Below are 23,875 nucleotides of genomic sequence, written 5' to 3' on the forward strand. Positions count from 1 at the left end.
GACGTTTTCTTATCTGGTGATCATTTGAAATTCTATTCTGAGAACTTGATTTAGTAAAGTGGAACAAAACTAACCTCAGTCACATTTATTAAAATCTTTATGTACCGATAAGTTATTAGTCAGTTAACATGCCGATTATATCTATGACGACATCAACTAAATGTTCATTAATGTGAGTAAACTGATTGTTGCTATGTCACCCTCACTGAAGACTGAGACAATACTGCCACCATGTGGCTCATTGCAAGACTGCGACTAGAAGCACAACAGCAGACGCAATGGAAACTTAGAGCTTATCAACCATGGGGCCAAAAGTGGATCTGATGTGTGTGATCGCTGTAATATAGAGCTAGTGTAAACATATTAATAAATGGCATGCATGTCAAGATAACTAACAGAATATGAAGTATAAAGGTGCATGTGAGACATGAGTAATTAAATTTGTTGTATATTTAAGTTCTTGCAGAAATGGTAGGCAACAGTGGTTGTAACATCAACAGCAAGAAAATAATCAGATACGGACAAAACTGTTTAATTTGACTTTTATTCATTGGTGAAAGGAAGACTTGAAGCAGCAAGATCCGATGAAAAACCTGGGCAAGGCACTGTCTGTCAATTTACGTTATGTTTCAGCCCTTTTTTGATTCAAGACAAAATATTGAGTAGCATCTTTTAATACATTTCTTTTTCACACATGATGACTGAATTACACTTGTTTCATAAAAAGAAGGCTGTCAATAAATGGTGCTTCAGGTAGAACATACAGTGCAGCATTATAAAAGTTATTGTCAAAGGCATGGAAATGTATCCAAAGCAGCAACGACTGCATTTTTACATTAAATGGAAGATACGAGAACTACGCGCAGCAATGGGCAAGAATACTGTATAACAAAATGCATCTTGGTACAAATGACTTTCATTTAATAAGAGAAATCAAAATAAAATAAAAAAAATCTAGAACACATTTATTTTGAACTTGCAAAATTGTGTAAATAAATCCTTTAAACACTAATTTCTAAATATCCATGAACAAACAAAACCCTTCACATGTCTGAGTGTCAACATGTAATCTGGAACATTGGCACAAGGAAGTCATATTCATTTTTATGCAAAATGTTTTGGCCTTGTTTTAAAAATCTCCGTGCTATTTTTCCTTTTGCCTGGTATTTTGGCGTTTCATTGGTCCTATCACAGGCTTTAGGGTGTGCTTGTTCCATCAGCTTACTATCACAGCAGAGAGCCGTTCAATTAGTTTACAACAAAATACTGTTTTCAAAAAGCTGTTCCTTCTGAACAAAAACTGTTACCTTTGACAAGTACTTCTAGATTTTATAATACAAAAATATCCTCAGTGGTGTCTGGTTTCCACCTTACATAATTCTATCACTTCTGAAAAAAATCCAAATTACAAAATACACAAATGTCATTAAATACACCCAGTATATGAAAAATGCATGCATTGGAAATAGTGCCCATGTGGGGCAGTAAGTCTGTCTCGACTTGTTTTGCAAAGGTTAGCTTTAGTTTTCCAGTGCATGTTTAATGAAATTATTTAATTCTATGCATCAAATTCCATGAAGATTTTTTGTGGCAAGAAACTTCTCATTTGTGAAGAAAACACATGACCGAGCAAGGAAGATTCTACATCTATGGATGACTTTATTGGTGTTTGATCACCAACTTGACACGTGGCAACTACAGTGTAACTCGTTATGCTGTACTGATTATAATATTGCAAAAACATGTGTTCTGATTATCAAACAACAACCTCACTGATGAGCAGAATTAAAAATAAAAGCAGAGGAATAAACCAGGGTTAAACTCTTACAGGTAGAACAAAATAAACTTTCAATGTCCTATTTGCTTTTTAAATTCAATCCTGGATAAAATAGATGACACTGAAGAACAGCGAAATTTGCTCTAAAGCCTTGTAGCTGCAAACTGACTTAAACGTATATATGTACATGAACTTGATCTTTAATATCACGTTGTGAGTGGGGCGAAAATACTGTATGATTCTGAACACTTTAGAACACACTCAAATGATGAAGTGAGTAAATTTGCAAAAAAAAAAATATAATACTGCTCTATTAATGCTCCACATAGACAGTTACAGTGCATTTAGTTTTAAAACTATGGGCAGAGGATCATGGGAGAAATACTACTGTCTGAAAAATCCAGCTTGCTGTGAAGAACCGTTGCATGCATACAGCAGAAATACGTCTACAGTCACAGCTTTTAATCTGAAATTTGGATTGGTTTCTAAACCTCTTATTTTGAAACTGAAATGTGACAGAAATATATAAAGAAAATAAAAATGCTAACTCAATGTGTCGTGAAATGAGGCGTGAGCCCATTACTAGTATGCTACATTATAAACCCCATGTGAGGAATGAACTACTAAAATACAGTATGTCCCTTTTCAACCAGTGACTTGCCTAAATTCAAAGTTAGGAAGGATAACAAATAGAGAATCCCAGATCCATATTTGTACATTTTGCTGTGCTTGTGCAACCATGTCATGTTGTGGATCTGATTTATTTGGGTACAGAGGAAACAGCTTGTGTGAGGCAGGACTGCAGTCCAGGCAGAAAGGCCCAACTGTGCGGGCTTTTGCGTTGCTGAATGCAGACATCACATGCACTCAAACTCGTCGATGCGCTGTTTGGTGTTTCCTGACCGGATCTGTCTGAGGGTCTTGTACTTGTCTCGTCCCGCTTTCATGTTCTCTGCGTGGATCATGTCGTTCACTGTTTTCTTGCTCTCGTCGCGAGCGTTTGCCAACTCGGAGCTTAGAGCCTAAAAACACAGTCATCACAGTATTAAGACACCTCAGAGCAGTATGTTATTATGAACATGTAAGACTCATTCTTATCCCTGGGTGTGCAGAATATTAAGAACCTTTTTAGTGACTGACCTACTTTAGCTTTAAATATAACAATCTGTCTCTAAATCATTTGCATTTCTTTATCTTCCTCTCCTTTATCATTGAAATGGATTTATTAAAGGAGACCTATTATGCTTTTCTGTATTTTGTGTACATATTTAATGTGGCCAAAGTTACAAATAATGACGTAAACATATGCAGAAGTATATGCTCCCTTTCAACGTTTCTACTCTGAGTACAGTATGATGTAATAGTGGGCCTGATTTCTTTATATGGTCATCTGCTCCAGGTACGCTACTGCAGGTATTTACAGTTTGTAGCCTACACTGTTACATGAAGCTACATGCTAACGTCAGGTTAACCTGTAACCCTGGTTGCTGATGTTGTAAATCTCTCCCCAATTTCAGATCATATTCCTGCTGGAACATGTCCAGTTGTGTTTAGAAGCTTTTATTGGGGATTTTTCACAGTTTAAAGTGCTGCTACTCTCCGTTACAGCCGTTCTCTGGCTGCAAGTGCACCTCTATCATACACATAGCTACATGCTAACGTCAGGGAAGTATAAATTCTTGGTTGCTGATGTTGTAAATTTCTCCCTGATTTTGGATCATATTCCTGCTAGAACAACTCCAGTGGTGTTTAGAGGATGTTTTTTCACGGTAAAAAGTGCAGCTGTGCTCTGTTACAGTCATTTCCCAGCTGCGATGACAGTGCAAACACAGTGAATACAGGATGAATACAGGCGTTCCAGCAAAGACAGTGTGAGGAAAATAGTGTTTTCTGACCATTAAAGCATGTAAACATGTTCTAGTAGAAAACTTAAATACAAATATGAACCTGAAAAAATAGCACAACAGTTACTCTATAAAAAGAAATCATTAAGAGCCTATGATTTGACCTCATCATCTTACCACTCTTGAATGTAAATTTAACATGATGCACATTTTGAGAATATTTCTTACTCTTATTTCTATTTATGTATATATTGTGTTGTACACTGCTGCATAATACATGTTTATATTTCTAAAACTTTACATACTAGTTTTATACATTGTAATGTAGCATAAGGCACATATTTTATATCATTTACACACTTTACATACTCATCATATTTTAGATATTTTGTATCTTTAAATGTTGAACACTGTAGCATAATACACATATTTTATTTGTATATTTTTACATACTTTGTACTTCATTACTTCTTATTTCAACTTCTATAATTCTCTATGCTTACATCTGAGCGACTAACGTATCAGAGTTTCCCCCTGGAGATCAATAAAGTATTCTGATTCTGATATCAGCCTACGTCACAAGAAGTGCAAGTGTCCCTATTTCTCAGTGCTTTCATATGACCTGTTTGCACTACAACACCTAAGCTAAAAACTGACATTCTGATAGCTACATTTTACAACAAAAAGAAAGGAGTAATGAGGCCTACTTGTCCATTTTTTTGTGGTGTGATTTATTTTCACACACTTTCTTACTAGTTAAAAAATGGATTTAAGGCAACTTAAAAAGCATGGGTGTCATGTGAGATCAAATCTCTACAGTTAGCCTTTTGATCTATCTTTCCAATAATGTATCGACAAATCAAATTAATTTTATATTTGAGATATGTGCAATCACTTACAAGTAGATGTTTCTGCAAACGTTCGTTCTTCTCAGCCTCGGTCATGCGCTCCTCTTCGCTGCGGTCCTTGTACGTGGCGGCAGCTGTGAACTCGGCGCTGGCTTCGGCGCTGCTTTCGTCGTTCTCGTCGTGCTCATTCTCTGCGTTGAGGGGCTCCTGAACGTGAGCCGCCATCACTTTGTTTTTGAGCTCTTCTTTGGTCTTCTCCAGGTCCTCCTGCACTGTGGTAGCCTGAGGAAACAGAGAGCACCAATGAGGGGACTGTGCATTATAGTTACAGGCCTCACTGCAATTTCAACCATGTCCTTGTTTAGATAATTAGCAATTTGATGGACAGAAATGTATCTAACACCCAAAAAACATGACATCAGTAGGATTTTTGTTCCAGGGTGTTTGTTGTTTTGTTTCTACACTGGTCATACACACATTCATACTGTGGGAAACATGAGAGTTGCACCACATTATATGACAATCGGACAGATAGTTGTTGAGGCATTTTTCTAAAAGCCAAAAACATCAACCTCATGGTGGTGCTGTATCTAAAACTATCTAAAATTAACTAACTAAAATTAACTGACTCATCATTTCGGCTCTTCCCAGCTGGCTGTGCAACATCGTTTTTATTATTTTAGCCACTAAAAATAATTTTTAACAATCTATTAAAGACACTAAAAATCCACTTTAGCCACAGGGCATTAGAGGACTCCTTGTGCTACAAAATTAACTGACCAAGAATAAAAGCTGCTGACAAAGTTAAAAAAAAATAACGGACCAGAGTGCTTCTGCTTTGAGCCAATCATGACTAAGACTGGAATTTCAACTGAAACTAAACTGTTCGCCAAAAATGCACAACTGTGGAAACCACCACTTAGCACAGCATTCTTTTACAAGGCAGAATATCATAATGGTGCAAAAGAGTTATGACAGGATTTCCTTTGCACAAAGACGGCCGTCACCGCCACAAACAGCATGAGTCACACTGCCCATAAAATTGAAGGGGCTGGGCTGGTGTGCATGGTTTTTACCAAAAAAGACATGAGGCGAGCTGTGAGCTTTCACCCCTCCCCCAGAAACACACAACAACAGGACCTCAGGAATGTCTGTCCTTACTGTGTCACAAGGGAGGGGCAACACAGTCAGCACAATGTCTGACTGACGGTGAGGTTTGATGATACTCTAGTTTCTGCCATGTCCACACTGAGCTCATTTGGAGTGTTAACATTATCTGATCACACAACACAGGTGCCTTTAACTTGTATTTATGTTTGTGACCATAAGCACAAAATATTTGGTCCCCTGGTTAACACATGGGCCACTGTAAAATCACTACTACATTATTGAGAGGATAAAGAATGGAGTCAGTCTGAGAATCATCAGTGACCCATCTGTCTCACTTCTCACCACATGATGGCTGTAATGCACAATTTTAGTTTTAACCAACGGCAAGAGAGGCAGGAAGAAGAACTGTAGCTGTGTAAGTCATTTGTGTATGAGAAAAAATTTTCAGGCCATCAGCTCTAAAGCTGAGTGTGATACAGTTTTCTCCTTTGTACTTAAATCATTGATAACTAAAACGGTCACTGCAATCAAAGAAAGAAGACCATTTTATTACTATAAAAAAGTAGTAACTCAGGGATGTGTGTGATTAGTAGACAAGTTGATTAAATGTTGCTACCCGCGCTAGTCAGCACTAATTTTTTCGGGGCTCCTACAGCTTAAGGCAAGTTAGATTTAAGACTTTTTAGGCGTTTTTTCAGGTCACTCTGAATTAAATTTAAGACAAATTTTACCATAATTAAAACTGAAGCAAGAGACAATGGTGGAACAGAACTGGGATATAAGTGGCATTTGTTGGCAGGTTTTTAAGGCGATTTTGTGTTTCTCACTCTGCATGTGGGATTCCACTGTCTCCATTTCCATCCTGCCATGTTTAAAAAACGTTTTACATAAAATATACCAAGCCTTGTTTGCATTGCTTTGAACAGGTTTTAGCCATGCTGCGAAATCTTAATTAAATTTGCACCCATTGTCACCCAGGGTACCGTGACAGCTAGCTAGCGGAGTGTATTCTCTGCTCTAAGCATCCCGGCCAGAAACAAGTGTGTTGTTGGTTGGTTACCCTGATGTGACGTTAATGTGAGAGACATTAGATAAATTATTTTGAAAAAAAAATATGTTGTTAATTGTTCAGAGATTTTACAAGGCAATGTCATGAAAAAAAGATTCATAACATCCTACTTTCCATGATTTAGCATTTCGACTTTTTGAGACTGATTTAAGACATTTTAATACCAATTAAGGCCTTATTTATAGATTATTGAATCCAATGCCTTTTAAGATTTTCTAAGGATCTGAGGAAAACAGGAAGTATTTGGGTCAGCATGTGAGACTAACCAGAGGCTCTGTTCATCACTGGCTCTACCTCTCTCTTTCTTTCACACACACAGAAACACACGTGTGCTCTCAGACTCAATAGACCAATGCAAGTCCATAGCTGTCCACGGACGTTTAATGCATTAAGTATGAGCCTTACACACACTCAACACGGCTGAATGTCTTCTTGCTAAACTGAATGAAAGACAAGCTTAAGAAGCCTAGCATATGTGTGTGAGAGTGTGAGTGCATGTGAATTTACACACAAGAGTAACTGCATGCATTTGTGTGTTAAATACAATGTAAATAAATGTAATTTGCTTACTTTTATTTAATGAACTGGTGTCATGTTTTTTATTATAATGAGCAATGTTCATAATGTGCAACTCAGATCATACCTTCTGTTGCCACTCTACTGCCTCTTCCTCCTTCTTCTTCTTGGCATCCTCCAGGAGGGAAATCTTCGAAGTCAGCTCAGCCAACTCTGTTGCCTGAAAGGACATTTTTTCACTTTTAGACTTTCTTGACATTGATATTTGAAGCATCAGTACACGCACATGTTCATCCATCAAAGCCTTTCGTTTTGTAGTTTCAATACCTATTTTTACACAAATAGTGTTTGATAACTGACCAGGTGTTCTTGGTTCTTCATCTGGTTCTCTGACTGCTGCAGCAGTTTCATCTTGGCGTCCTCAGCACCCTTCAGGTCACTCTCCAGACGTTCAGCCTCCTCCTGAGCCGTCTTCCTCTCCATCTCCAACTCCAGAGCCCTCTGTGTTTGCTCCTCCAACTCTGTGCGCGCGCACACACACACACACAGAAGCAGTAAAGTTAAGTGCTGTGTAAAAAAGCTGTCACCATTTATTACAGTGCAACAACAAGCTTTTTCTTGAGCACTGATGGGTCACCCACCTTGTTGGGCTTTTTTCGTCTGCTCCTCAATCTGCCTTAGTCTCTCCATTAACTCCTCCTTTTCCTTTTCAATCTTTTCCTTTTCCTTTTCTGCAACTTCTCGTTTCCTCTTTTCATTCTCCAGCAGAGCTCTAATGGAAACACAAACAAGATGTGTTGCATTATACCATAGTATACAGAGTATTTAGGTTACACATCGCACATAACTATCACACACAGTGCAGGGCTTCTGTGTTGGAATAAACATTTCTATAATTGCTGTCACAAAGAACAAACCTGACATTCCTGTTGCATGATGTATTTTAAACCAGTTAATACAAATCAATCACAAAGTGTGGTAATTACATATTTACAGTAATAGGCTACATCAGAAGTCACATAGTGTAGTTTCTCTGACAACAGCTTATGACTCTTACCGCTCCATCTTCTTGTGATTCTTCTCCTCCCGAGCCTGAGCCTTCATCTGCTGCACTTCAATGGTGTCAGGTTTGCGGCGCCGCATGTACAGCTCATGGTTGCCCATGCAAAGAGCCAGAATTCGCTTGTTGATACGCAGTCTTGGAGCATAGAATACAAAATCCTAAAGAATAAAATTAGAGATTTATATTTAGGATTGATCCATAGATAGATGATTTATCAATTGTAAACAAGTTATTTTTGTTAATGGTTTACATACAGGTGCTTTCTTGTCAATTGGTTTGATGACGAACTTCTTGTCATTGAAGGAAATGTTCCTAATTTCACTCCAAGGAAATCCAATTTTGGGCGTCATTCTGTTGAAGACAATACAAAAAAACCCTTTGTCAGCTGCATCACAATAGACAGGAACTAGTAATGACAATAAACAATAATGATGCTAAACATTAAAGCTGCAATGTTTAAAGACTACTTGGTCTGGGCCATTTTTTTAAGGGAAAAAAAAGAAAAATTCTGACTCGAGTTTCTAAAATGTGAATATTTTCTGTTTTCTCTACCTCTCTACCACAGTAACCTGGATATCTTTGGGTTGTGGACAAAACAGGACATTTGAGGATGTCACCGTGGGCTTTGGGAAATACTTATAGACATTTTTCACAATTTTTGACATTTTATAGACCAAACAACAATCGATTAATTGAGAAAATAATTGTTGGTTGCAGCTCTGCTGAACATGTGCATTCATAGTGATTTGACATTACTGTGAAATCACTTACTTGTCATTCTGTTCATAAATGTTGAGCCCCAAAGCATCCACTCCCAACCACAGTTCTGTGCCTTTCTTGTTCTTGATGTTGAAGTAGTTGACCCCGTACATCTCGAGATCTTGAGCGATCTTCAGATACTCCATCATGGACTCCTCTCTGTGGACAGATAATAAATACTAACATAAATAACATGTTGCACAAAAGCAAGAAATGTTAAAGCTTCAAGTTAGAAGCACAGAGTGTTCTACAGCTAGGAGTTAAGGTAGCAAGGCTAAGAAGAAGCCTTGAGAAGAGAAAGACAATTTAAAAAAAAAAAAAAAAAAGTTCAAGATTCACATCTTCAAAGTGGTGAGAGTTAGATTCTGACCCAGGACTGAAACCTCCAAAGACCACTACCATCACTAAGCAGGAGACTAAGCAACTAGAGCAAGGTAGAATCAGGTGCAACTATGGTGCAATATCTCCCAAATATGCACATTCAGCCAGTATTTTGGGCTAAGAGTGTGAAATAGTGCCTGTTGAAATACCAAGTAGGCAAAGATGTTTCATGTCTTCAAATGTTTGTTTGCACATACGAGTTACCTTATCATGCTCTTGTGTTCTTCATGCCACACTTGAATCCTCTCCTCCCACTGCTCCTTGTTAAGTTTGTGCTGGTCCAGAACTCTGAAAACATAAGACATCCGAGTGTCAGAAGTCATGCTATGAAACACGTCTCGTACAAACACCCTGGCCGAAAGGTGACACCTATCTGACATTAACTGCCGTGTTGAAATGGTGCTATAAAGCTGTGTTACCTCTGAGGGAGCAGCTGTTCACTGGACAGATATCCTGGTGTGTGGACTTCCTTGTTGTAGTCAGCATACTTGGCCTGCACTGCGTAGGATGCCAGGAGGACTGCTGTCTCTGGAGGGCAGTAGATGTCGTCATTTAGGATTCCCTCCTTCACCTGCAGGAAGAACAGCCGCTGTGTGGCGTCCTGGATTAACTCCTCTGTCACATCCTCGGGGAAGAACTTGGCACGGAACTTAAACAGCAGCGGGCTTTCCTTCCTCACATCCTGGGCTGTCACCTAAAATAAAGTGTGGCACGGGTGAGGGGTAGAGGTTAGACTTCTGTAAACAGACTTGAGTTCAACAGAGTAGCTCAATTTTGCCAAAGAAGAAAAAGTGCGTGAGACATTGTTGTGAAGGAAAACACCTTCTTATTGAGCTTGAGCCATGTGGAGAAACCCTTTGTATCCTGGTACTGGAGCCCAAAGTACCAAACCTCTCTCAGCCCGATGGTCTTAACAACCTGAAAATATAAAAGCAGAAGTATTATTCTTGTTCCTCCTCACCATAACATTAGCACAGTCTGTTCTATAATAGATCTATGAACAGTGAAACACAGGCAACAGGTGTCATTTCTCACGCTGCTGTGTGTTTGTTGTTTGTTTCACCACTCTTACAAACATCAAACACAAAAACTACATATACAAATAGTTTTAAGACATTAAAGAAGTGTTTTGTTAGAAACTCACACTCTGCGTGTGACAAGAAACTAAATAAATAAATGTGACTGTGTGCCCATAAATCTTTTTAAAATATAGTTTCTGTTCCTTGCAGTAATTTTTTTTTTTTGTTACAAAACTATTGCAGTTATTAGTCTGCTAGTTACACTGTAAATAAAAATAAAGCAACCTGCTGGTTACATCACCAACACATTATTGCTTCATGTAATGTTTTACAGTTATTCAAAAATATTTCCAAGAATATCACACATGACAGCAAACAAAATAAATAACTTTTAACATATTCGATTCTTCAGTGTATTACTGTTAGTGGATATCACTGGTTTCAAGTCAGGAGTTTCTCATACCTGGTCAAAGAGCTGCTTTCCTGTTGTGTTTGGCTGAATGGCGAACTCCAGTTCAGCATCCATTGTAGTGACTCTTACACTAATCTGAGGAAGAGAGCACATTGGAAGAATGAGTGATCGTTAAATTTATATATATATATACATATATATATAAATGGACACAGACAGCATTTTGGGTTAGTGTTGTCACAATAATGGAATTTCTTACTTTGATACAATATCTTAAAAAGATACCAATATTCAATACCATCTTTGATGCCACAGGGGAAAATTGACATTGAGAGTATACAATTTAAAAAAAAGAGGTAAATATAACAAGAGTGTAACATGACGACAACAACAACTTTTCTTCTCTTGGTTAGTAGCAGAATGACTATAGTATACATTAACAATAAGAGAGAGCAAGAAAGCGCAGCTGGTATCGGTGTTTCGATACTGAAGAATATTAGTACTGAAATCTGTCAAAATATTCAGACTCAATATGTTTCGATAAATACATTTTTGACAACAGTATTTCGGATGAAGTGAATGTATCTCACATGTATCAGTGAGCTAAAATCAATTTCTTGGCAGAAGCAGAGCTTTATTATTATTGCTGGCATGATCAGGAGATAGTTCGCTTTCATGGTGTCTCAAAGAAATTGATATACGTTTACGTCTTTGAGCTGTTAAAATTCACTGATCAATCAATAAATTCTGATTGTCCTTTTAGCATTTAGCTCATTTTAAATGATTCTCCATCTACACACATAAAGCAGTCAACACTGACATGTCATTCAGTGGAAAACACATCATCTTTCATCACTTAAACTTACAGTATTATATATAGAATTCGAAAACTCCCACTGGTGCCCCCCAGTGGCAATATATAAAAATAAAATTGACAGAAAGCCACAAGAAAAAAATAAAAGATTATATAATGACATACTTCTACATACAGTGGTTCATCAGCTGATTTTCTATCAAGCTACTGGGAAGGTTTTGAATAAACCAGGCTGTGCAAAGGTGCAGCGACACCCCTCAGTGCACACGCTCCACAGGCCACGTCTGTCAGAGAACAAAGTAACTCTACAGTCAGATCAGGCCTGCTGTGAACACTCAGTCAACCACACCATCGTGATATCATGACAAAAGATGTTTTGATGTATGCCAGTTCGTTAAAGATCAGGGTCCCGCAGTGTGTACGACAAACGTGCCAATCTGGCAGTGTCTCAGTATAGAACTTATCTACAGGAAGTAACCACATCCTCTGGTGGCTGCGAGGCACTGCTGCTGAACACTGAGCTCTTCTGAGAGACGCCTACATCCTGTCATGTATCAAGCAACCTGTCAGCTTACAGCTGAGCTATCTGCTGTAGCAGAATTTAGTGAGAACAGACTTTGTTAAGTAGGTCTATCAACCTCAGGTAACACACTTTGTCACAGCTGCTTATTTAGCCACTGAGGCCCTTCTCATTTAAGAGACTTGAAATTGTGTAAATTATATGTCATGAGCTGAATGGATATATTTAACCTTAAAGCCTCGCTCAGTGAGGTCGCCCAGAAAATACATTCATTCTGTACTGAGTAAACTGACCATGTAGGCATTTCTCATTTTCTCTGTCCTCTTAGAGATGACGAAAACAGCAGCAAGCATGTCTATTGGGAAATAACTGTGCAGGCTGAGGCCCACGCCTGCCCTGAACAACAATGGTATGCATTATTTCCCAGTTGCGGGGCTGATTAGAGTTGCGTTCTTTCCCATTCATGTCAGCAGGACCCCATTTACTGCTCAGGATACTTGCCCCTCTTCACATCCTGTTATCACCAGCAGACAGAGTTATAGTAAAACCTACAATCTGGGCCTACACCAAACTCCAACACAGATGCCTCAAGCTGTCTAGACATACCACTCTTTAAACTGACAATTATGAGCTTCGATGAACATTTAATCTCATTAGTGTAGATGAGAGTTCAGTCGATGACCACCCTGCTGGGTGTAAGCGGTTTCATTTCCTGAGTCAAAATGGCTAATTCTGCATAAAAGGGAACTGCACTCGTACATTTTCTGCCTGGTTAGGGTGTGTCTCTCATGGCCAGAATTCAAAAACACTTAGCACACTATTATTAGCACACGCTCAAAAACACCCCTCTCAGGCCCATGTTCTTCACTGCTTTTTATCACACCACAAATATTAACAACTCTTAACAAGCTATACATCTAGAAGCATGTGTGATGTATTTAATACTTAAGTTTTTCACAAGCTAGCGACTTAGTGAGTCACCTATGTAATGTGAAGCTTTCTTCAAGAATCCTCCACTTCACTGACTGCCTGAAACTTTGGGTTATCTTTAATATCTCCATTTGTTTTATCCTTACTCATACAGCTGTGTGCGACTATATCTTCTGATGTGCAGAAACCATAAAGGTCTCATCTCCTCTTGTGTTAGTATAACTGGCCTTTGATTTATCAGACCAACTCATCATTTTAAGACACATTCATATCCTAAGTATGGTATTAAATCACATGAAATATAAAAGTTATATGAAATAAAAGTATATATAGTTGACTGATTATTTAAATATATTGAGTTTTCAAAGCAGAGATAATCAAGATAACTGCATTTTATGTTCTCACTTACAATACATTTTAGGCCATGATAATAAAATCCTCAGCACATCAAGTCAAATCACATTAACAAAGACAGAGCACAGCCATGCGATCAGATCTGTGGGTCTGTTTGTGTGCAGTGGTTCACTGAGCTAAATGAAAACGTTAGCATGCTAACAAGCTCACAGTGACAGTGCTATTTAGTTTAGCTAGTTAGCATGCTAACATTTGCTAACACTAATAACAGCTGAGGCCGATAGGAATGCTAAACATTTACGATAATTCATAAACCCAAGTATTAAGCAAATGCACATTTTGACCCTGTGATGGCACTAGATGAAATTTTAAGGGATCACAATTCATCCCGTGGGGAACATGACTGTCCACCACATGTCATGATGATCCATGATTGATATTTCGGTCTTGACCAACCCACCAACAGGCTGACGTTGCCATCTGCATCCACAGAGCCATGCCACCCACTAGCATGGCTGAAATCCACAAATTGCCCCAATAAGCCTTGAGGGCTTGATGTCAGTTTAATTACAACTCATGTCAGTATTCGTGAAAGCTGTCATTCTGAATAATTTTAACTGATGAACTCAAATGGCCAATGGAGGAAGGGTAAGGGGAGACAAAACCCTCTATTATTTGTAGGAAGTGAACAAGTTTGTTTGATAATCATATGGTCATTATGCAATAATGGAGAAGTTAAACCAAAAGTAAACTGGGAAACACCTCAGGTTACCTTGTTAGGAAGAGGAAGCAAAACTACTGAAACTCACAGAATATGTGTGATTTATAGATGTACAGCCCAGAGCAGACCCAGTGATCTAAGTACAGTCTACCATAGTTATTTTTCTCCACTAAGATTCACTTTAATCAAACATTATATATGTGGGAACGTCCCCTTTCACTTGAAGAAAAAAAGTGTCACACACTCTGGCTCCATATGCAGTTTATTTAAATCAACGTTTTCGGCTACATGGCCTTCTTCAAGATTTGCAAAGCACCTCAAGAGTATTTGGTGTGCGTTTTCTCTTAAAATTTGTAACGTCCCCTTTCACGACATTCAACCTTACATCCTACAGAAAGTAAATTAATAGTAAAAAAAAAAAAGTTCAGTGGGAACCCCTGTTGTCCCAGCATTCAGTCGTTCAGCCCTTACATTCCCACACGACCACACCAGTGTTATCTCTGTGTGCTGTTCACAACCACAGTCCTTCCAACCAAAACCAAGACAATAAAGAACATACCGCTAAGTGGTTTTAGGAGCAAAAGGGAACAACAGTGTTGACCAACAGCATCCTTATGTATGTGGACAGCAGGACGGCCCTCATGTCTGGGCACAAACCCACTTTATGCAAGCAGTCAACTAAGGTTAGCAGCAGCACATGTCAAAACAGGCCGCACATAAAGACCATCTTAAGTGTGACAAATATAACAAACGTAGCTATACACAATGGGTGCTGAATCTAAATCATACTTTTTTGTCACACAAGGTCAGCAACTACGGTGAACATCGATTTGACAATGGATCGGCTCTGGTGACGACAGTAACCATGACACTGAGATCTACCACTACTTGAGTCACAGCTTATCTGAAAGATGAACTGCACATGTCAGAGGCGACAAGAATAAGATCTGCCTGACAGACGTATGAAAATAAGGGTCAGACTCAATCCAGTCAGGTGGAACAGTCACATTTAAATGTGAATACAGGGTATGTACAGTCAGTAAGCATTTGAAATCTCAACCTTGACATTCTCAACAGCGTCCAGTTAACAGCTATTAGGTAATGCCAAGCTGAATATGAAGTGTGAAAATGTGGGAAAATGTGACATGATGACTTATCCTGCATGAGGCACAGCACAACAGCCTTGTTATGTTATCGCTTGAAGCCAATAATACAAGGGAGATCATGTGAAAAGACTTGTGAGCAAGACAACAAACGTGTTTATATCCTCCAAAGCAATATACAAATATTGGCCTCTAATACAGTACTGAGTTTGCAGCCAACCATCAGAAAAGTATCTATGCCACAAAAAACAAATCAGTATCTTGGTGAGTAAACATAAGTACTCATCACATCTGCTGATCAGTTGTGTGCTGGACGCCTTGTAGCATTACACTACATAGGCCCTGTGGCTGAAGAGAATAAACTGGGCAACAGGAGGAGCGAGGACGGAGAAGAGAATAAGGTTTCTCTGTTAGCAGGGGACAGTAAACACAAGAGCAACAAGCTTTCAGAACTGTTTCCCACGACCACTCTTGTAATCAATCAAGAATGTGTTTTTAATAAAAAATCTAAATCTTTTTTGATTGACTCTCATCTCATGTTTACTGCGTATGTTCACCAGACTTGCACTCCTGTCCTACAACATTAGTCCTGGTATCTTATCAGTTCGATGCTAATACTCCTTGCCAAATTGATTATGTTGTCTGAACTTTTTAAGCACTTGTTCTGTGCTGGCTCCATTTATTCTGATGACATATTTCCTTCCTTTTGACCCCTGCGTTTGATTGCTAACTGTGCCAGTCATCACGCTGCCAACTATAAGCCTCCTGTTGACCAAGTAAGGACTCTTTTATCCCTGCTGGTTTTGTCTGCCAGCTCTGCTTTTGGGTTCAAATCCTGTGTTATACTGTTACAGCCACTTATGCACAATTATGTAGACCAAACAGGAAGACTAGGCAGCAACATGGAGATACTGAATTGCCTATCTTCTCCAATATACATCTTTATATAGCTAATAATAAATTCCACGTTTCCAGCATAGTTCAATCTTTAGAAGTTGCCAAAATTCTTGCAGTCTCATCAATCTACTGGTGACACTGACAGTTTCAGGGTTCCTCCAGCTGAAGGCAAGTTAGATTTAAGACTTTTTAAGACTATTAATAATGCTATTGGGAATGAAATTCAATACCAATTTATTACTTAGGGTAAGGGACAATTTTGCCCAAATGTTTATAGTAATATAAGAACATGATTTTTTTTCTGTCTCATGGTGGAGACAAGGGAGGAACCGAACTGGGAAATACCTAGTGTTTGTTGGGGAGTTTTCTTGGCATTATTGTTTCTCACTCTGCATACGGGCTTCTACTGCTCTGATTCCCATCATGCCAAGGTTGAAAAACGTTTTGCATATAATAGACCTAGCCTCATATGCATTGTCTTGTACCAGTTTCAGCCTTACTGCAAAATCTTGGTTAAATAACCAATTTTCATTGAATTTGCAGTTACCCATGTTGTCCAGGGTACAATGACAGCTAGCTAGCAGACAGTTGATCCTCTCCGGAAACAAAATATGAGTGTTTCTGATCTGCTATCCTGATCTGTGTAAGATGGCATTCAGTAAATTATTTATAAAAGATAGATGGTACCAGTTATTCAGAGATTTTACAATGCAACGTCAGAAAAAAAATAAGATTCATAAAACGACCTACCTCCCATGTCTTGACTTTTCTATGACTTTTCAAAGATTGATTTAAGGCATTTTAACTCCAGCTAAGGCCTTATTTTTCTGATTAGCGAGTTCAATGTCTTTTGAAATGTTTAAGGATCTGCGGGAACGCTGAATTCAGACAGACAGTATGTAGAGGAGAGCAGCCTTCTGCTCTATTTGTTTGGTGTGTAGTAATGATTAAGGACGCAACATTTTTCCCACAAGAAGACAACACAGATACAAACCACAGGCACTTCTGTTTGCAGTAGGCAGTAATGCAATACTTCATGACTAATGCTCACTGCAGTGCTTTGCTTATACTATTCCTTTATTATGTACACAGTTTGTACTTTGCTTGCTTAAAATTTGTACCAAACACTGTCATTACAATGAGGGCCAAATACACTAATCTTAACTCAATCATCTCCCGTGTCATTTTAACATCTAATTGTAATTACAATGGTCGGTCATATTCAATAAAAAAACAGATTATTTAAACAGAAATAAGTTAAGATGATTTCTTTTATTCCAACAGCAGCAATAGAAACAGACAAAAAACAGACGATAACAAGCACATAAAAAGTCTAAATCATTAATGAATAATAACAAAGAACTTACTTTCAGGAGTCTGATTTTCTCACAACCTCCAAACAGAAAGCATTGAACTACCTGTTTGTGTAAAAACCCCAGACGTTTTGATTGCAGTTTGTCCACCACCTCCACCTCTACACACTGTTAATCTGCTCTGCTATGTGCACTACAGACTCATTTAATCCCCTGCTTGCATACCGCTGGGTCTTTCCATTTACCATTTCTCCATAGCCACACTTGTTAAAAGTTTGGTGCTCGTAACAAGAAAACGGCATCTGTTGTGATTTCTACATAGCGGGCTAAAATGGTAAGTTATGCTCAAGTTTTGTGTAAAAGATAGTAGGCCATTTCTGTATTTTTGGATGAAAAGGTGTAATATGATTAACATTATTCACCAGTTGAGAAGAATGACAAACTGGTTGAAAACAGGCTGATTGCTGTACTAATCCTGAAATGGTTCTATTTTTAAAACATCAAGTATAGGAAAATAAAAGGGGAAACTGGGGTTAGATTAAAGAAATAAAACAAAATAGAGTGTTATGTTTTGGGCCTATATAAAATGTAATTTTTTGTAAATTGGGAGTCTTTGTGAAAAAACAAATAAGCCACACCCACACACATAACAGCAGTAGTTGAACAATTTAAATACAAAACTAATTTCAGCTAAAATGTAGAATTACACTGATGAACACAGACCTATAGGTAATCCTGAACTTGTTGCACTGCTGTAATGCATCTAAAGTGGAGCATGGCATCTGAGGACTACGCTAGGGGAAAGCAGGGAGGAGAACAGCTAGACCGTGATGTGAAAGTCCTTATAAGGCTGCAGGCAAGGAAATTACCAGAAGAGGAACTGATGTAAGTGCAGAAACCTTGAGTCACAACACAACTTCCTTGGGAAACTCAGGCACTGCCAGGAGGAGTCCAGCAAAGGCAGACTTTCTCAATAATTATTGCTTTTGTTAAATGTCAAAGTTGTTACAGTTAACTACAAAACCAGAAACTGGGTCACTAAAACCGTTAATGGAAAACTTCTTTTTTTGAAGCCATGAATTTTACTCCCTGAGCTGGATTGTTGTGAATGTGACTACAAATGGGGGAAACAACTTTCACTGGGTGCAGAGTGAGCTCTGGATCATTTGCTGAATCAGTGTGTCCAGCTTCCTTCTTTCAGACAGCATGTCTACAGCGTCTTCACATGGCGCCGTAAGCTTTACTAAAGGAAACAGACAACTGAGTGTCGCAATAACCTGTCTGAGTTTTACCATTTCATCACTGATATCACCATCCAGGTGCAATGACTGATCCTCAGAAGGGATAACTTTACTTCTCAGCAGCATATAACCTGACGTATTTAGGCTTTGCTCCAGCCGCTTCTTCTGTTGATCCCTATAGTTTAGATTTTTAATACTGGAAACACAGCTTAGGCTGCTCATTAATAAATATAAGGCCTTACTGTCTAACATATCCCACAATCCTTTTTGGTCATCATTTATTGTCCTTGTTTATTTTGAGAAAGTCTTGCTGCTTCCTCTTGACTGTCTATTTTATTCACCACAAGTTTCCTCTTTTCTTACTCTTCATTATGTACAGGCAAAGGTCCCTACAACACAGCTGCACTTTCCCCGCAGTGTCCCTGTGCTTGTGAACTGGTCGTGACTGCCAAACAGATCCTTTAGAGGTCTTTCAGGTCCCCGGCTGTTACTTCAGTAGCAGCTACATATATAACAGGCCACTACTCTGCTGTTGTTGAGTCTAACAGTGTCCCTCCTCAGAGATTTGGCATAAAGACTTACACTAAACGAAGGACTAAAAAAAAAAAAAAAAACGTATAAAGAGCATTACAGTGGAAAATATACACAAGATTAATACTTGTCAGTGTACAGTATAGAACATCTGAAAGCCCCCCTTAACTGCAAATATCGTACAGCTCCATTTCATATAATTCGTAAAATTTAAGGGCATATTTTATGAATAGATGTGGCAATTCACTGCTAATAACTAATTCATAATTTCTAGTTATTACCTGCCTGATCGGCACAACCTGACTTACACAAAAAAGCCCTGTAAAGTTTATTCTAAAATGCTAACATGATTAGAGGAATTCCTTTTGGGAAGAGGAGGGCAGAAAAAGCTCTTAAAGTATACACCTTAAATGCCAGGATGCTTTGACATTTTTTCAGGTTGACAGCTGGAAAAAATATCGAGGAAGTGCGAACAGAAACAATGCTGCAGGAAGAAAGCAGCTACAACCTTTGGTACCATTTGTACTAATGTTTGTAATTTGGAAGTTCAGGAGTTCACAAGTGAGTCTTAATGACATGTCAGCAGTGAAACATATATTTTAGTAAGTTTTAACAATTAGATTCAGATGTTTAATTACTGAATGCTCTAAAAGAAGTATCATAATGGCCAAGTTACTGGCTGCTGCCCAAAATGATAGCTCTTATAATGTGGGGCAAATTATGAGTCTACAGCATGTACCCAGAGTAGAGTAAGGGCAGTCTGATGTTGTTACAGTGTCTGCACTGTGAAATCTAAATGACTGTACTTAGCATCAGCTTCATCTCATGGGACATGAGTGACTCTTTTTGTAGCCTAGTCAGAGTGTGCATGTGGGTATCGCAGCTCCAAACTGAATGAGAAGGGCCACACACAGATTTCAGTTCCTACATTAAATTCTCTCAGTCAACTCATGCTTTCATCTGAGGCAAACAGAAGAGGTCGAGGGTTACTTAGACACCATTTTCACTTCTGTCTGCCACTGATGGAGGCATGAGCCACTGGTCTCTGCCTGCTCTGATGGTGTTTGAATAAAACAAAGAGTGAAGTCAGTGTGTGGCCGTCCTCTTTGTTCAGAGCCACACCAGCTCCAGGACAAATCCATCAAGCTTTGGGTGCTTCTTCATTTGATACCACAGCACAGACCCAAAATTTGAGCCTTTTTTCTTAACAGTGGCTATAAGGCATAATAGTTCTGGGTGTCTCCCCCTATGCCACCTCCCTGTTTTAAGTTTGCCTCCATTTGCTCCAGATTTGGGCAACACAGCTGGCCTGAATGACACTTGAAATCCCTCCTCGTTAGACCTGACTGAGGAGGAGGCCTTTAGGAGGACTAGCTCGTTTGCTACTACAGGCCACACAGCCGCTTCCGCTGAAAGCCGATTCAACAAATGTGATTTCAGGCTCTTCAGCTGTGGAGAGAAACTTAAAATACCGTAATAACTAAACGTACTAACCGTGAACCTCTGAATGAATGATCCGGTTAAAGGCGCTAATTTTAATGACCAAACAGGCGGGAGCGCGCACGCGCACACACCTAACGGAAAGTACCCCAGTAATCCTTGGGTGAGTCTGAGAGGATGTAAAGGATGTAAAAATACTATAATACGTACTAAAGATGCCATAATGGGTATTTTAAGGCTAATATTAAGCACCATTGTCAAACAATAAGTCCCACTGGGCATTTTACAGGTAGGCTAACGTTATAGCGGAGAAAGAGAGACAGACAGAAACACGGTAGTTTTTTTACATGATAGCGATAATGCAGTTTTCATCCTTACCGTCTTCGGCATCTTTCCTTTCTTTTACGTCCGGTTCAGGATTTATAAAAAAAAGTTATTAAATCAGTCGAGCAGTTAGCGAGACCAGCAGAAAACTTTTTCCCATCAGAACAACGGCGCCAATAAAACGCCTTCCTGTCTCGAGGACACAAACGTTACTTATAGCTCGACTACCGACAACTATTTTCAACCCACGGCGCGTGAGAGTATTTTTTTCTTTGTTTCGCCTTAAAGTGAAATGGACTGGAGCTTGATTTCCTGCTAACGGTACCCCTGACTGCAAGACCACACCCAGGCCGATGACAGGACAGCAGCCAGCCAGACAGAAAAAGAGGCTACAGGCCAGCAGACTCCGCCTGCAGCAGCAGCCGCATCATCATGGCTGCACTCAGTGTGCTGCCTCTCAGGTCCCTGCTAAAAGTTCAGCAGTACTTTCACTCTTAACAGACACGTTCAACACTAATCTATAGGTAAATCCTGCCCAAAATGACTACACAACAGTCATGTATAAGAATACAGATATGTAGTCTACATGTACATCACATTAATACCATAAAAGCAGGCCATTTAAGAGGTGCAATCACTGTTATAGCCCACATTTTAAACACTAAAACACCAGAGGACCAAACTTTCAAGGGTCTGTGCAGTTTGCCAGTAACTAGTATGTTGGATAATCATCATAAAATGTTATTAATCAGTGTAGAGAAGGTCTTTATGGATGAAAATGCTACCTATCAGATAAAACAAATAGGCCTACTAAATCTCTCGGCATTTGCCTCAGTACATATTTCCAATTTTTTTTTTTTTTAACTCAAAATCATAGTTTGGGACTTATATGTGAGGCTGCACATACCCAGCACAGCACTGTAGCTATACCATGTGGGCTCCTACATGAAAATCTTAGTGTATGTCTTCACATTGCCATATGACACATTGTGACTGTTACTTTTTAATTTATTAGAGGTAAGAAGAATAGTACAGGGAATATGATTTACACTGTGCACTTCTGTAACTTGAATGAAAGAAGTCACAACTGTTGTATGAGTTTTCAAAGCAGATACAACTAACAGAGCCAAATCATCTGTGCCCAAACCACACAGAAAAGCAAAATGTCCAGAAGTAAAGCCTTAAAAATAATGACAATGTCAATGAAAACCAACAAGTTATGTCACCTGTTATTCTTAACTTGTGTTAAGCTTTTTTGCCAAAGCTGAAGTAGTAGTATTTTTTCTTACATCACACCCTTTACAATTTTTTTTTCTTTTTTAAGATTATTTTTTGGGCCTTTAGCCTTTATTATAGGACAGCTGAATAATGACAGGAAGGGAGGCAGAGAGAAGGGGGATGACATGCAGCAAAGGGCCACAAGTTGGAACTGAATCCGGACTGCTGTAGGGACTCAGCCAACGTGTGACACACACTTTACCAGGTGAGCTAGAGGCTACCCCCTTTGCACAAAATGTGACACTGTTTTGTTGAACTCTGTATATCATATATACAGGCTCTATAATGTAATGTGCTGAAGACAATCACCATTACCACACACATAAATGGCATAGGCATGGATTTTGGTGGGCAGTGGGGACGCAGGGTGTGTTTCATATGTGCCCCTAGCCTAGCCTAGTTCCAGACCATAGACCCCGCCCACTCAACTGAGTAGGCTACCTAGCCCCAATGCTTAAAGGAAACCCAGTTCCGGCATCGTTTGTTTCCGGCAAAGTTGTTTTTGTGGTTTTCAACCCGTCCTATGCCCACTTATATCCTGTAGAGGGCTTAACATCATCCTGGGAACTCCACTGCCATCAGGAGTGAAGTGCCTCTTTAAAGAGCAACCCTGATCACTTGAATTTACCTCCCTTTGTTAGAGGTTCAGCTGGTCTAAATGTTTCCCTCATTATATCACAGAGTCCAGACTGCTTTATCAGACCTCAGGCCTCTTGACGTCTTTTGGTGTGCACTAAATAGAGCATGGTGACTCATCAAACCACACTTTTTCCCACTGCTCAGTAAACCAAAATATGTCTTCTCTGTCCACCAAAACAGTTTTTGTGTGTAATACTGCTTGATATATAGCATCTGTCTGTGGCCGCTCTGGATAAAACATCCTTCTCAGACCAGATTAATAAGAATCTGTGGTCAGCACTGTCAGAGTTGTCGGTCTTCTTTTCTTTGCAGCTCAAATCAGTCCACGCACACATATTTTCTTCCACAGCGCCCCCTAGCTGATGATGTCTTAAAATCTGTTTTCTCTCAGCCTATCTACAGCCCCCCTTATCAGTCCATTTCTTCTCCTCCTACATGTGTCTACGTCACCAAGGTATCTAGTTGATGTCTCTTTAGTCATGCATACCGGGTCTGTCCAGCATTTTTATACCTGCATGTGTATTTAATAGAGGTGTATAATTTAACATGAATTCTAAATATGGCCTCCAACAATTGTATTAAGTTTTATTTACATATTTGAATGATGCAAAAGAAAGAGTGTGTAATGCTGAATGTACACTTGCACAATGTGGAAGGAAACATTCAAAAAACCAAGAGTTACCAAGTTCTAAAAGTGACTGACTTGAAAACAAAGACGACATGAAGGAATCCCTGGAGACTGGCTGGTACTGTAATATTCCCAGAGAGAGCACAGCACAGAGACGTCACTGCGTTTGCATGTTGACTCATCTCTCCACTCCCAGGGCAGCATGACCTCCCACAGTCTCAACTCGCTGAATGAGTTGCTCACTGCAGCCGAGTCAAAGGCAAAATGGTGCGTAGTTCTCCAAAATCAAGGTTGATGCCGATCAGACCTGTGTTAGCTGTGTTTGTCAAAAACTCTTAGCTGGA

General features: G+C 39.1%; 1 protein-coding gene across 2 annotated transcripts; it reads right to left on the reverse strand.

Annotated features, from left to right (window-relative positions):
* Window positions 1-530: 530 nt before the first annotated feature.
* On the reverse strand, window positions 531-21,344 carry LOC126387596 (moesin-like). Of its 2 annotated transcripts, XM_050040128.1 has the most exons (13): window positions 21,041-21,344; window positions 10,850-10,933; window positions 10,190-10,285; window positions 9,787-10,061; window positions 9,572-9,655; window positions 8,999-9,145; window positions 8,482-8,578; window positions 8,222-8,385; window positions 7,806-7,936; window positions 7,525-7,685; window positions 7,292-7,384; window positions 4,521-4,751; window positions 531-2,799 (listed from the first exon to the last, which is right to left on the reverse strand). In XM_050040128.1, the coding sequence occupies exons 1-13, from the start codon at window positions 21,050-21,052 to the stop codon at window positions 2,635-2,637; spliced, it is 1,740 nt and encodes a 579-aa protein (XP_049896085.1). In that variant the 5' UTR covers window positions 21,053-21,344; the 3' UTR covers window positions 531-2,634. The 2 variants fall into 2 exon arrangements, with proteins under 2 accessions (XP_049896085.1, XP_049896086.1); XM_050040129.1 differs by lacking the exons at window positions 9,787-10,061; window positions 10,190-10,285; window positions 21,041-21,344 and having other exon boundaries at window positions 10,850-10,908.
* Between the last annotated feature and the right edge of the window lie 2,531 nt (window positions 21,345-23,875).

The sequence above is a fragment of the Epinephelus moara genome, chromosome 3 (assembly GCF_006386435.1).
Source record: "Epinephelus moara isolate mb chromosome 3, YSFRI_EMoa_1.0, whole genome shotgun sequence".
Lineage (NCBI taxonomy): Eukaryota > Metazoa > Chordata > Actinopteri > Perciformes > Serranidae > Epinephelus > Epinephelus moara.

Coding starts and splice junctions, on each gene's coding strand:
- LOC126387596 (XM_050040128.1), bottom strand. Junction 10,286..10,849: donor GAAAGCAGCTCTTTGACCAG/GTATGAGAAACT, acceptor TTATATTTTCAG/GTTGTTAAGACCATCGGGCT. Junction 7,686..7,805: donor GACGAAAAAAGCCCAACAAG/GTGGGTGACCCA, acceptor GCGCGCGCACAG/AGTTGGAGGAGCAAACACAG.